This window comes from Eupeodes corollae, chromosome 1, assembly GCF_945859685.1.
Source record: "Eupeodes corollae chromosome 1, idEupCoro1.1, whole genome shotgun sequence".
In the NCBI taxonomy this organism is placed as follows: domain Eukaryota; kingdom Metazoa; phylum Arthropoda; class Insecta; order Diptera; family Syrphidae; genus Eupeodes; species Eupeodes corollae.
Window position 1 is genome coordinate 280,272,711 of NC_079147.1, and position 13,454 is coordinate 280,286,164.

The 13,454-nt window shown below is 29.9% G+C and overlaps 1 protein-coding gene across 1 annotated transcript; it reads left to right on the forward strand.

The window, feature by feature from the left end:
* The first annotated feature begins 1,787 nt into the window (after window positions 1–1,787).
* LOC129950837 (uncharacterized) lies at window positions 1,788–5,683 on the forward strand. The gene is made up of 4 exons (XM_056062759.1): window positions 1,788–1,868; window positions 2,318–2,431; window positions 2,484–4,658; window positions 5,486–5,683. The coding sequence occupies exons 1-4, from the start codon at window positions 1,788–1,790 to the stop codon at window positions 5,681–5,683; spliced, it is 2,568 nt and encodes an 855-aa protein (XP_055918734.1).
* The last annotated feature ends 7,771 nt before the right edge of the window (window positions 5,684–13,454 follow it).

Here is a 13,454-nt window from a genome sequence, read left to right on the forward strand (position 1 = left end):
CTTTCCACTTATAGTCCGTTGGTAAAGGATCAATAATTTTTGCTTTATGGGCATTTCTCCACAAGCATGCAATGAATTTTTTGCGTAACACTTGTTGGATAAACTCTGATAAAACACACACTTTACATTAATGCCACTCATAGTCACTTTTTTTTAAATTTTAATTCACATAATAAACATCAAAATCGCGAAATAATTTCAGGCATTACAGATACGTTGTAAACGAAAACACAACTGCGCGATCAGCTGTCATGGCGTCATGGCAACAGAACCAACTGTGGGGACGGAGTGAGAGAGTCATAGATAGAGAAAGAGTGAGAGAGGAATAGAAACGTGGGAAGGGGAATAATTTCACATGATCAAATTTTTTTACTAATCTGATCCTTTATCCTTGAAGCGCAATCACATAAACGGGTCTAATACTTATTGGAGGTATTCAATAGGGTACAAGGTACCTCCCTGTATGTTAATCTGCCGCGCTTTAGTAAATCCCAAAATGCTCTCTTGGGTTCCCATACTTAAGATTTGATCATGTCTCGTTTTAGGCTCGTAAACTTTTTAGCTGTAACCTAAGTTTTATTCAAGTATTGTTGTTGTATTTTACTTTTCAATTTGATTGTTGTTTATTGTTCCTCAAAACGTTTTATCTTGTTGCACCCGTCTTCCCATACGTGTTTGACATCCTCCAGATATATGAGATCTAGAATCAAATCCTTGTTTTGAAAATTTTTTGAACTTGAACTATAATAGACTTTCAATATATTCATTTTTATTTCTTCTTGCGACTATTTAATTTATTTTTTTATTTTTTTAATCTTCTTTAATTTTGAAAGAAAGTACATATATAAATTTCATATTCTTGTTTTCTAATTTATAAATTTAATGTTATAAATCCTGTAGGTACTATTAAGAAGTTCTACTTGATGTACAAGTGCTTTATAAGCAAATAAATATCAAATATCGAATAAATATAATATAATAAAAGTACAAACAATTTATTAACTAGCTTCCAAGGTCACAATATAACTGCTTTCGGAAACTCTCCAAAGGCTTAAGATGTTTTATGTCAGCATATAATTTTGTACACAAATTTTGGTTGAACAATTTTCATTGGAATGAAAAAATCCAATTTCTTTTCCATCCTGAGTCCAACACATATTTTGCTTAATTAAAATAACTAAGCCACACCACAAATTGCATTTCTTCCTAATTCAATCACAATTCATTTTTGCATCCCATGCGAATTTTCTTTTATTTCCTCAAATTCTATTGTATTGTTGCATCAACCACATCACATATCCCATATTTTCTATTATGAAAATTCATTGCATTCAAAGATGCATTTTCCGATATGCAAACAAAACAAATAAGACAAAAACAGCAGTAACTCCCACCTTTTGATTGTTTTGCAGCTTGACTTGCAGCAAGTGCATTTGAATTAACAAAATCCCGACGCTTGCATGTCCATCGGCTCAGTTAAAATAAACACATTCAACAGTTAAGACTCCAATAGTCAAAGATACTCTAACCGACATCTTCATCGTCTTCACCACAAATATCCACTTTGCTGTTTTGTCTGTTTTTATTTTTGCAGAAAGTGAAAACTTAGCAATCAAGTTTTCGCGAATTCATATAAAATATACATATTCAACATAAGCTGCAACCTGTAACCACCTTAAACGACCAATGCAACTTTTTCATTGCCACAAAGGAGGAAATCACACGCACTTGGTTGTCATAAAATTACGTGTTTCGCTTCAAGTTCAATGTGAAAAACACCAACATTGATGCAGACAAATAACAAGCCAATGAACTCTGCAGTGGTCGAAGCAGCAACAGCAGCAGCAGCGTCAGCAACAGCATCAGAAGTCTCTTGGTAAATTCGTTGCATCGGTTTCAAAACGTTATACCCCCCGTTGTGTGCTTTTACTTTAAATTGTTTTTGAAAGTGAAGTAATATCGATAAATTTAAGTTTAATTGGTTTCGTGAATGAAAAGTGCTATAGTTCGAAAGGATCAAGGAAGTTATGGCGTATCTTGTAAGTCTGATAAATATTTAAACAATTAAATATGTTGATTCCTTTAACTTTTTTCCACTGGATTTATTTGACTTTTACAAATTTGACCAAACGCGTAGTCCTTTTATTAACTGTAGTTTTATTTATCTATTAACACTTCTGGGTTTTCATTTTATTTTTTCATATCTTGGAAATAAGTTGATAACTATAGCTTCTTACTTCATATGTTTTCATCAATATGTGGAGTCTTCAACAATACCAATAATTCTAATAAGTTTATCCTTTTTTTCTATTTCCAGAGGTTTACTTTATGGATAAGCCTACTGTTTTATGATTTTAAGTTTCTCTTAACCAACAGCATTCATGGACAACAATTAACATTACTGACCTTAGAAGACTTTCAGTCACTTAAGGTAACTTTTTTAAGCCGTTTGATACTTTCCTTAATTCCAAAAATATTTCCAGGATTTGCAATTTGATGAAAGTTTTCGACTTCCAACTTCATATAAGTTAATTGTAAAAAGGAGCTCTGTTGATAATCCCCAACCAAGCAATCATCCACAAATATTTAAATTCGAGCTAAATGATGCCAAAGAACCTGATGAAGAAACAAAGAAATTTATTCAAATGCGAGCTAGAGAACTTCGACAGAAAGAACAAGATGTTGAAGTTGAAGTTCTTAATATGACTCATATATCGAAAAGATCAAAACGTGCCGCTCAAAAAGTCAAACCACAATTAATACCATTTTTAATAACCGATGCCAAGGAGCCTGATAATGCAACGAAGGAACTTATTCGAAGAAGTAGAGCTAAAGAGCTTTCGCTGATAGCGACAAAGGAACCAACTGTAAGGCAGAGCAGTAGATATAAGGACGAGAACTCTGAATTTCCAAGTCATAAAAAGGAACCATCTAGACAAAGTCGAGGTAAGAATTTTGCTTCGATAGCTGCAAATAAGGAACCATTGAGGCAAGGAAGAGTTAGATCTGTGACTTTTACAACTGAAAGTAAGGAACCTTTGAGAAAAGGGAAAGTTCAGTCTGTTCCTTTGACAAGTAATGAAAACCAGTCCCTGAGAGTGAATAGAGCCACTTCAACTACAACTCACACAAAAAAGCAACCATCAAGTCGAAAATCTCCCCGAAAACGTACCCGTAGATTCGCTCAATTGACCGAGCCTCGTTATATAAAATTTGAGATTCATGACGTTAAGGCACCATCATCTAACAGTGACAACACAGCCCCCGCGGAAGTGCAAATTTTACCACGTCCAGTGTTTGGTAATAAAATTTCGAACCAAATGCCCGAGCCAAACACATCATCGTCATACTCAGACACTGATACGTCAGTCCAGGGCAGTAAGTTCCGTTATTTTATACAACAAGCCCCCAGGAAACCACACTATGGTCCATATCCAAAACGTTTTGAACATAACAACGACGTTATTTTTAGAGTAAATAAGATGCAGAAATACATAGCTAGCGGTCAAGGTCTTGAAAACATAAACACGAACATTGAGATTACCATACCTCCAGCAGTTACAGCTACAGCTATAATTCCTGGCTATCCAAAGCAGATCTATGGTCAAAAACTATGTCCGTATGGAAATCAAGGTTGCCAATTTGGACCGGCAGCGGTGGTGCCAGTTGTTTCCAATGCAGTTCCAGAAGCTCAGGAAGAATACAATAAGCCCGCTCAAAATTTGGTAGCGGAAAATGAAATTTTGCCTGAAGTGCCTCCGCAACGATATTACTACAATATCTACCCTCATCTTCAACCCCAACCTCAACTTCAAGCTGAAGTGGTACAGCAGTTTATTCCGATCGCAACGGTAAGACCATATCAAGGTGTGGCCCAAATAGTACAAACTCCAGTTGTTGAACAACAACTTCTGCATCAAGAGCACCCCCATCAAGTCCCTCAACAACATCACCAAATCGAGGATAATAAATTGATCGAGCAGAATCCTCAGTTTAAAGTTGCTTATCTAGAGCCTACATATGGCTACGGCAATAAAATATACCCTTATACTATTGCCAAAAATATTCCAGTCCAACCAGCAAATGAGCAGAACTCGATTGCCCCTTTCAATGATGGTGGAAAGAATCAGGAAGAGCCTCAGAACCAAAATTATGAAGATCAAGCAAACAAACTGAACTCGTTGAAAAATAACCAAGAATTTCAAGAATTATCTGCTTTGATTGGCAAATCTCCTATGGACCAAGTTCATGGCCTCTCATATTTATTGGCAAAAGAAATGCAACGTCAGAAGAGCACGCAAATACAACAACGTCCCCAGGATCAAACTTCACCAATTCTCTTTCACCCAAGAGAAAATACTAATTCGCAATCTGTGGCGTCGGCGGTTGTGGTTCAAAAACCAAATTTTGAAGAGCCAAAAATCGACAGTAATCAATTAATGCCTTTTCGACCTTTAAGGCAGCTGAATAAAAATATACCTCCCCCTGCTGTTCAAGCTGTTCAGGCTGTGCAACATCAGGACCAACAACACCAAGCTAATTCTGGAGTGCCGATAAGTGATGATAAGGGATTAGGACTTTCACCAAATTACAACGGAATCGATAGCCATAATTATTCAACACAGAAAATCTACCCCCAAACCGAAAATGATGAACCGGTAAGTCTCAAAATTAAAGATTGTGAGATAAATTTTCAATTTAATAATCCAATAGTTAAAAACCGAAAAAGAAATTGTTTTCTTTGAGTAGAGTGCCAAATTTAAATTGTTTATTAATTTATTGGCCTTTTTAACTAAAATTAATAGAAAGTCAAAGTCATCAAATAGTTGCTAACTGTCACTTTTAAAAAACTTATCTCTCTCTTATTTAATTTTATCTCTCAAAACATCGATTTTACTCCTTTGCGTTTCATTGGTCAAAGAAAACTTGACTTATTAATTTATTTAATTTGAAATTTGACAACTGCACTGACATTATAGTACTATCGATGAATGCTTTCCATTGGCAACGATATAAATCAATTCTTTTGTTATTGAAATCCGAATTTAGCAACAGAGAAGTAATAATTTCTAAACATAATTTAGAGTTACCTAACTCAAGAGACCGGAATATGCTTTCTAAACTTTAACTAAGACAACATTATTGTAACTTTTAAGCGTCAAGTTGCTAACACTGGCATATGACATCTGTCAAATTCAGCTGACATTTGAAGTTTTACAATATTAGCCATTTATAATATTGGATAACAAAAGAAGTAAATGTAAAACAATTATTTTAAAATTTAAACACTTTATAATTTTTTTTGTGAGGAACATTTTTGAAAGAATATTAAATTTTTTCGGTTTTTTTTAATTTGTCTTTTAAGGAAATTGTAAATTTCTTGTTTAATAACCGAATTTTTGTGACTGGAATTTAATAAAAATGTTGACATAATAATTTTCGGATTGCAAAAATGCATAACATAATATTTAATTATTTCTTAAAGATGGAATATGCCTCAAAATACTCCTTTGGCTACCGAGTCCGAGACACCCATAGTGGAAATGATTTTTCTCACAAACAACATCGTGATGAAAATGGAGTCACACGTGGACAGTATCATATTTTGATGCCTGATGGAAGGATGCAAAATGTTATTTATTATGCAGATGAAACAGGATTTCATGCAGATGTTAGTTATTAAAATTTGTTTTGTATATATTTTTTTAGAATATTATATTAATACACAAATGTTTAGAGAAACTTTAAACCTTTTTATGATAAAATACTTTCAGATTTTATAATCTAAAAAAATGAAAATCCCACCTTATACTAACCATGACTGACAACTATGATGGAGACTGTATTAATCCAGCTTATTAACTTATTAAAAAAAACTTCCTTAAATTGAAATAGTAATGAAGATGACTTATCATCATAAAAATATCAAAAAGATTTATATCTTATTTTCAAAAATTCGTTTAGTTTCCATGAATTCAGTGTTTATTTAATAATTTGTTTAATTTTCATAATTTTAATTGTTTGTAAATATGTATGTATGTATTTTGATTTAAATAAATCTATTTTATATTGTATTTTGTTTTTAATATAATAAAAACATGTTTTTATATGTTGTTTGTTTTTCTTTGCTATTGATTTACCATACTTTTGAAAATAAACTTTTCATTGAAATAGAAAAAAAGAAAATATTTTAGGAACAATTAAGGATCTTTTAATTTTTTTAGTTATAACTTATTTTACAATTTGTTTAATTTTATCATCAATTTTCAAAACTCCAATAACTTACTATATCTTATGACAGTTTTTATGCATCTGAACTGGGCCGATATTTTCGTATCCTCAAAATGCAATAATACCGTTTTTTAGTATTTTTTCTCATATTTTTTTCTTTTCAAAACCTGAGAAAATAGATTTATTTAAGAGTCTTTAGATTCCTTTTAAAATCAAGTTCGAGGTTACGTATATCATTAAATAAGTGAGTTGGGACACTTATATTTATCTGTCCGTCTGTTTCAAATGTTTTTAGCCTGACCCACTTAAGCGGTTTTCTTGAAACTTTCTATAATGTATAAAACCTTAGAGTTATTTAAGAGGAAGTAAATAGTGTTTGGGAAAATAAGTAAGCTTAAAAACATTTATAAGAGTTTTAAAAAATTTAAACTATAACATAAGTAAGTTTTACAATATTTGGTTTGAGAGAAAATGAATTCATAGACAATATCTTTCCCTTTGCGTCGTCGATTTGATTTTTATTTGTTGGTTTTATATTCTTTTAATTTAATTTTTCAAAAAATTCTTCGTAATTTGGAAATTTTGTTCCACTTTTTTTGTATTCGCGAGTATTTTTAACTTCCCATAGGAAGTTATTGTAATGGGTTCGATTTGTCAAATTGAAAATTTTATCATTTCTTCCCCAGATGAAAGATGTCTGTGCGTGCGTGTGTACGCACGTTTTTTTCGTCGTCCATAGCTCAAGAACTCCAAAAGATATCGACTTCAAATAAATTTTGTTATACAGATAATAATGCTGAAAGATGCAGAAAGGGCTCTCAAGAAAATTGCGTTGGTGTTTTTTTTACCATAGCAGTTTAAAAAAAAGTTGAACATTTTGCTCAACCCTAACCATCTTACGAACCAAAAACGCTAGAGACTTGAATTAAATGGTGTATAAAATATTGTAACTATATTTTTTGAGAAAATCCAATTAAGGTTTTTTTTATAAATCAAAAAAATGTGTCATCTCGAAAATTTTACGAATTCAAAACGATTTTATCACCAAAACAATGTGCAAAGAAAAATAACGTTTTCAACATTTGGTAAAATTTTGAGAAAACTTGACTTGACAGTTTTTTTATAAAAAATAAAAACCTAAAAAAAACTCAAAGTTGGTAAAAATTGAATTTAGACTCAAATATCATTTCAGAAAGTTGAGATATTGGCTTTAAATGACTTTTATCTTTTAAAAAATATTGTTGTCAACATTCAGTGAGTTTTTGAGAAAAATCTAATTGAAAGGTTTTTTTTCAAAAAATAAAAACCAAACAAAAAAACAATACTAAAACTTGGTAAAAATTTACTAACGACTCAAATAGTTTTTTAAAAATTAAAAACATTGTCTTTAATCTCTTTTTATTTCACAGAAAATATTGTTTTCGATATTCAGTAGTTTTTTTTTTAATCCAACAGTCCGTTTTTTCATAAATATTTAAAATTTACAAAAATAGTACCCAAAATTGGTAAAAATTTATGTTCGGTTCTTGATATCTCTCAAATTAATATCATTCTAGATCAAATTAATATAGACTAGATTTTCAATCTAAACTATTTCTTTATATAAAAAATATTGTTGGTAATTTTAAAATTTGTAAGAATAATTTAACTAACAACTTTTTTAAACCAACATGAAAACCTACAAACTTTTAAGCGAGACAAATCGACAGACGGGATGGGAAGCTTCTTTTTTTTAAACCTTTTTCTGTACACTTTTATGTTTTAATGTGTAAAATAAAACTTATTTGAAGTTCAAAAATGGTATTCAAATATAAATCTCCAGAAACCATGGATTTAGATTCTAAGGACTTTAAAATTGAGAAATGTCAACATTTTTAACTTCCCATAGGAAGTTATTGTAATGGGTCCGATTTGTCAAATTAAAAATTTTGACATTTCTCGCGGTTTCAAGGTCCCTAGAGTCGAAATAAAAGATTTTTAGAAAGACGTCTGTGCGTGCGTGTGTACGTACGTTTGTACGTCCGTACGTTCGCGACGTTTTTTTCGTTGTCCATAGCTCAAGAACCAGAAGAGATATCGACTTCAAATAAATTTTGTTATACAGATAATAAGCCAGAAAGATGCAGAAAGGTCTCTCGAGAAAATTGCGTGGGTTTTTTTTTTAACATAGCAGTTTGAAAAAATGGTGAAAATGTTGGTTAACCCTAAATATCTTACGAACCAATAACGCTAGAGACTTGAATTAAATTTTATATAGTATATTGTAACGTGATGCCAAACAGAAATATTTTTTGAAGAAAATCCATATAACGGTTTTTTATAAATCAATAAAACTGAAAAAAAGTTTGTCACCTCCAAAATTTTACGACTGAAATATGATTTCATCTTTAAAACAATTTTGTGCAACAAAAACTAATGTTTTTGACATCTGATAAAATTTTGAGAAAAATCTAATTGACAGTTTTTTTTACAAAAAATAAAAACCTAACCAAAAATGTATAAAAGTTGATAAAAATTGATTTTCGACTCAAATATCTTTTCAAAACTTTGATATATTGGCTTCAATTTACTTTTATCTTTCAAAAAATCTTGTTGTCAACATTCAGTTAAAGTTTGAAAAAAATCACATTGACAGTTTTTGTACAAAAAATTAAAACCGAAAAAAAAAAATAACAAAAGTTCTTAAAAAATGATTTTCGACTTAAATATCTTTTAAAAATTTTGAGATAATTTGTTCTAACAAATTTATTCTTATAAGAAATATTGTTTTCAACATAAGGACAGATTTTGAGAAAAATCGAATTGACAGTTTTTTTACAAAAAATAAAAACCTAAAAAGAAATGTATAAAAGTTATTAAAAATTGATTTTCGACTCAAATATCTCTTCAAAAATTTTAAATATTGGCTTCAAACTAATTTTATCTAATAAGAAATATTGTTTTGAACATTTGGTAAAATTTTTAAAAAATTCGAATTGTCAGTTTTTTTACAAAAAATAAAACTCTAAAAAAAAAACAATACTAAAACTTGGTAAAAATTTACTTTCGGCTCAAATAGCTTTTTAAAAATGAAAAATATTGGCTTTAAACTTATTTTATTTCACAGAAAATATTGTTTTCATTTTTTTCATACAAAATAAAATCTACAAAAAATAGTGCACAAATTTGGTAAAAATACATATAGACAAAATTTTAAGCAAGACAAATCGACAGAAGGGATGGGAAGTTATCAGTGTGGGTCGCATCCCAACCTCTTTTCTTCTTTTTAATTTGACTTATCGGACAGTATACAAAAAGACAGTATTTTAAATCAAAAGTTTAAAGAACTAATGTTTCGTATTTAATTTATTAAGGCCGGCCATCTATGACACAAAAGAACTACGTAAATTGGGGTTTGTACAGACTGTAGAATATTGTGCTAGAGAATGGGGTTATTTGTACGTGGTATCACAATGGGGTATTAAGTGTGTTTTACTCCGTCACCGGAAGCCACTTTAACCTAACCAAACCTCTGAAACAACACTTTTTAAAACTCAAAACTGTACTGTTAACGTGTATAGTGTTATGCAAAACGGACTTGAGTAAATATCAATTTGGACAGTTAATTTGTGTCGTGAATGGCCGGCCTAAGACTTTCTTTCTTGAAAACGAATTTAAAAATTTTCCGAAACATTGTTTTTGAAAGTATATAAATAATGGATTGACACATAAATTTAATTCTAAAAATTACACACACACAAGTAGTTCAATTAACAGGACTTTTTAACTTCTCATAGCAAGTTATTGCAGTCGCTCCTATTTTTCGAATTGAAAATTTTGACATTTCTCGACGTTTGAAGGTCCCTCGAATCTAAATAAAAAAAAAATTAAAAGATATCTATGGTGCGAAAGATGTAGGGAAATTTTCCGTTGTCCATATCTTAAGAAGGAGGGGAGATATGAACTTCAAATACATTTTGTTACACAGTCAATAATGCAGAAAGATTTAGAAATGAATCTTTAAAAAATTAAGTGGGTATTTTTTTATTATAGCAATTTAGGGAATATGTGAAAATGTTGGGTAACCCAAAATATCTTACGAACCAATAATGCTAGGGACTTGAATTAAATTTTATATTATACATTTTGACGTAATACCAAACTGATACAATTTTGAAAATCAAATAAACTGACAAAAATTAATTGTAACCTCGAATATTATAGAAACAAAAAATGATTTCATATAAGTAAACAGTAATTTTATGCAACGAAGAATAACGTTTTTACCAAGATTTTGATAAAAATCGAATTGACAGTTTTTTTACAAAAAATAAAAACTTAAAAAAAAAATGTATAAAAGTTGGTAAAAATTTATTTTCGACTCAAATATCTCTTCACAAATTTTAAATATTGGCTTCAAACAAATTTTATCTTATAAGAAATATTGTTTTCAACATTCGATCAAATTTTGAAAAAAATCTAATTGTCAGTTTTTTTACAAAAAATACTGCTATGGTAAAAAAAACCACCCACGCAATTTTGTTGAGAGCCCTTTCTGCATTTTTCTGCCTTATTATTGTATCTGTATAACAAAATTTATTTGATGTCGATATCTCTTCTGGTTCTTGAGCTATGGAGGACGAAAAAAACGTAGCGAACGTACGTACGTACGGACGTACAAACGTACGTACACACGCACGCACAGACATCTTTCTAAAATCTTTTATTTCGACTCTAGGGACATTGAAACGTCGAGAAATGTCAAAATTTTCAATTTGACAAATCGGACCCATTACAATAACTTCCAACGGGAAGTTAATAATTTATCGCATTAGTATTTAGTGGATTACAATTCTTTAGATTTCTCTTGTTGACGATGATGATGCTCTATTTAGATGTTGAAGATATATATTTTCATCAACTTTTGCGAAAAGATATATTGCCAGTTATGTATGTTGAACTCAGTCAATTCAAGAGAAACATTATGTAACCGGGCAAGTTGAGTCCATTCCTTAAATGGCGATGCTTCTGTTCTTAAAAGAACCTTCATGATAAATGTTTGAAGATTCGAACTTAGTTAACTTATAACTCTTTTTAGAAAATCTGCATGCAATTTCAAATTTTTAACATAAATCGGCGCAATTCCAGACTTAACATGAATTGCATAGGTTGGATTCGAACTAGGTAACCGAAATAATCTTTTGAAAAAAAGGCGTTGTATTAACTCAAATCCTTCAAAATAGTTCTGACCAAAAACTTGAATACCGTAAAGCAAGCAAGTGTTAATGGTTGCTTGGAAAACTCGGTATCTAGAACCTAAGTCTATGTTTTTGTTTGAGAAGAAAGTTGGCCACATTATGTTGAGAGCTACTTTAGCTTCTTTACTCTTACGCTGAACATGTTTATTGAAGCTACCATTAGCAGACATCAACATTCCTAGATATTTGAATTCCTGTACTATTTCAATAGGTTTGTTGTTAAGGAACCACCTTTCTTCTCTCAACCTTCTACAACTCCGTGCCTCAAATACCAATATCTTTGTTTTCTCTGAGTTCATTTTAAGGTCCCAGATATTGCAGTACGTTTGGCTTTAGACCCTATTGATTTGTAGCTGAAGAGAAAATGGGTCATCCGCTAACATAACCAAATTGTCCACGTAAAGAAGCACTTTTATATGAATATCAGAAAAACAAACTTCACCGGTTCAATTATCTGAAATATCATCAATGTTTGAAACCAATTTAAAACCTCGACCTCATCCCAAACTGTAGCATAAGTCTTACATACAAATTTTTCACAGATATTTAGAAATTTTCTAGATAAACCAAGTGAGGCCATTTTGTAAATCAGAGCTTGTCGATTGACGATATCAAATGCAGCTTTTAAGTCAGTAAAGCAAGCATACATCTTCTTTTTCTTTTTGATACATTTGTTAGCAATACTCGATAAAGCAAAAATATGGTCAACCGTTGAAAAGCCCTCACGCAAACCAGCTTAAAACATACTTAAGCGATTGTTTGATTCTTCCCAATTGATAAGTCTTTTATAGTTTTTTTTTTTTTTATAAATATTATAATCTACAAAAAATAGTACGCGAAATTATAATGTCCGATTCTCGATATCTCGTGAACAAAAAAAGGTTTTACTTCAAAATGAAACCAGTATATTTTTGGAAAAAAATCCAATTAACCGTTTCTTTACAAATCAAAAAAATGTATCACATCGAAAAGTTAAATTTTTAGAAAAATCGAATAGAAAGTTTTTTTGTTTTTAAATAAAACCCTAAACAAAAAATATGAATGAAAATTGGTAAAAATTAATTTTCGACTAAAATATCTTTTCAAAACTCTGAGATATTAGCTTTGAACTACTTTTATCTTTTAAAAAATATTATTGTCAACATTCAGAAAAATTTTGAAAAAAATCCAATTGACAGTTTTTTTCAAAAAGTAAAATCCTAAACAAGAAAATTAATAAAATTTGGTAAAAAATGATTTTCTACTCAAATATTTTTTTAAAACCTAGGCTTTAAACTACATTTATCTTTTAAAAAATATATACAAAATAAAAAGTAAAATTTTGAGAAAAGTCTAATTGATAGTGTTTTTAAAAAAAAAATAAGAACCTAACAAAAACAATACTAAAACTTGGTAAACATTTACTTTCCACTCAAATAGCTTTTCAAGAATAAAAAAATATTGTCTTCAAACTTTTTTTACTTTACAGAAAATATTGTTTTCGATATTCGGTAGTTTTTTTCTATAAATATACAACTGTCCGTTTTTTCCTAAATTTGGTAATAATTGATATCTCCCAAATTAATTTCATTCATCTAATTTGTAAAAATTTAAGAAATACTAATAAAATCGGTAAAAATTTGTTTTCGACTAAAAATTTTTAACAAAACAAGATTTCCAAACTTAACTATTTAATTATATGAACAATATTGTTTTTAATTTTTAAAAATTTAAGAAAAATTCAACAAAACCCTACACTAAAACCTACAAACTTTTAAACAAGAAAAATAGACAAACGGGATGTGAAGTTATCAATTGGAATCGCATCCCAGCCTCATTTTAGTTTTAGTTTCATAATGTTATGCATATTTTCAAACTTAATACTTTAATCATTTGAATTATCACCTTGAAATCTAAAATATTCATTTCTTACTTTCAAAGTGTTTTGTTAAATAAGTTTTAAGACTTGAAACTAACTAAAAACTAAAATTATTATAAACCTGATAA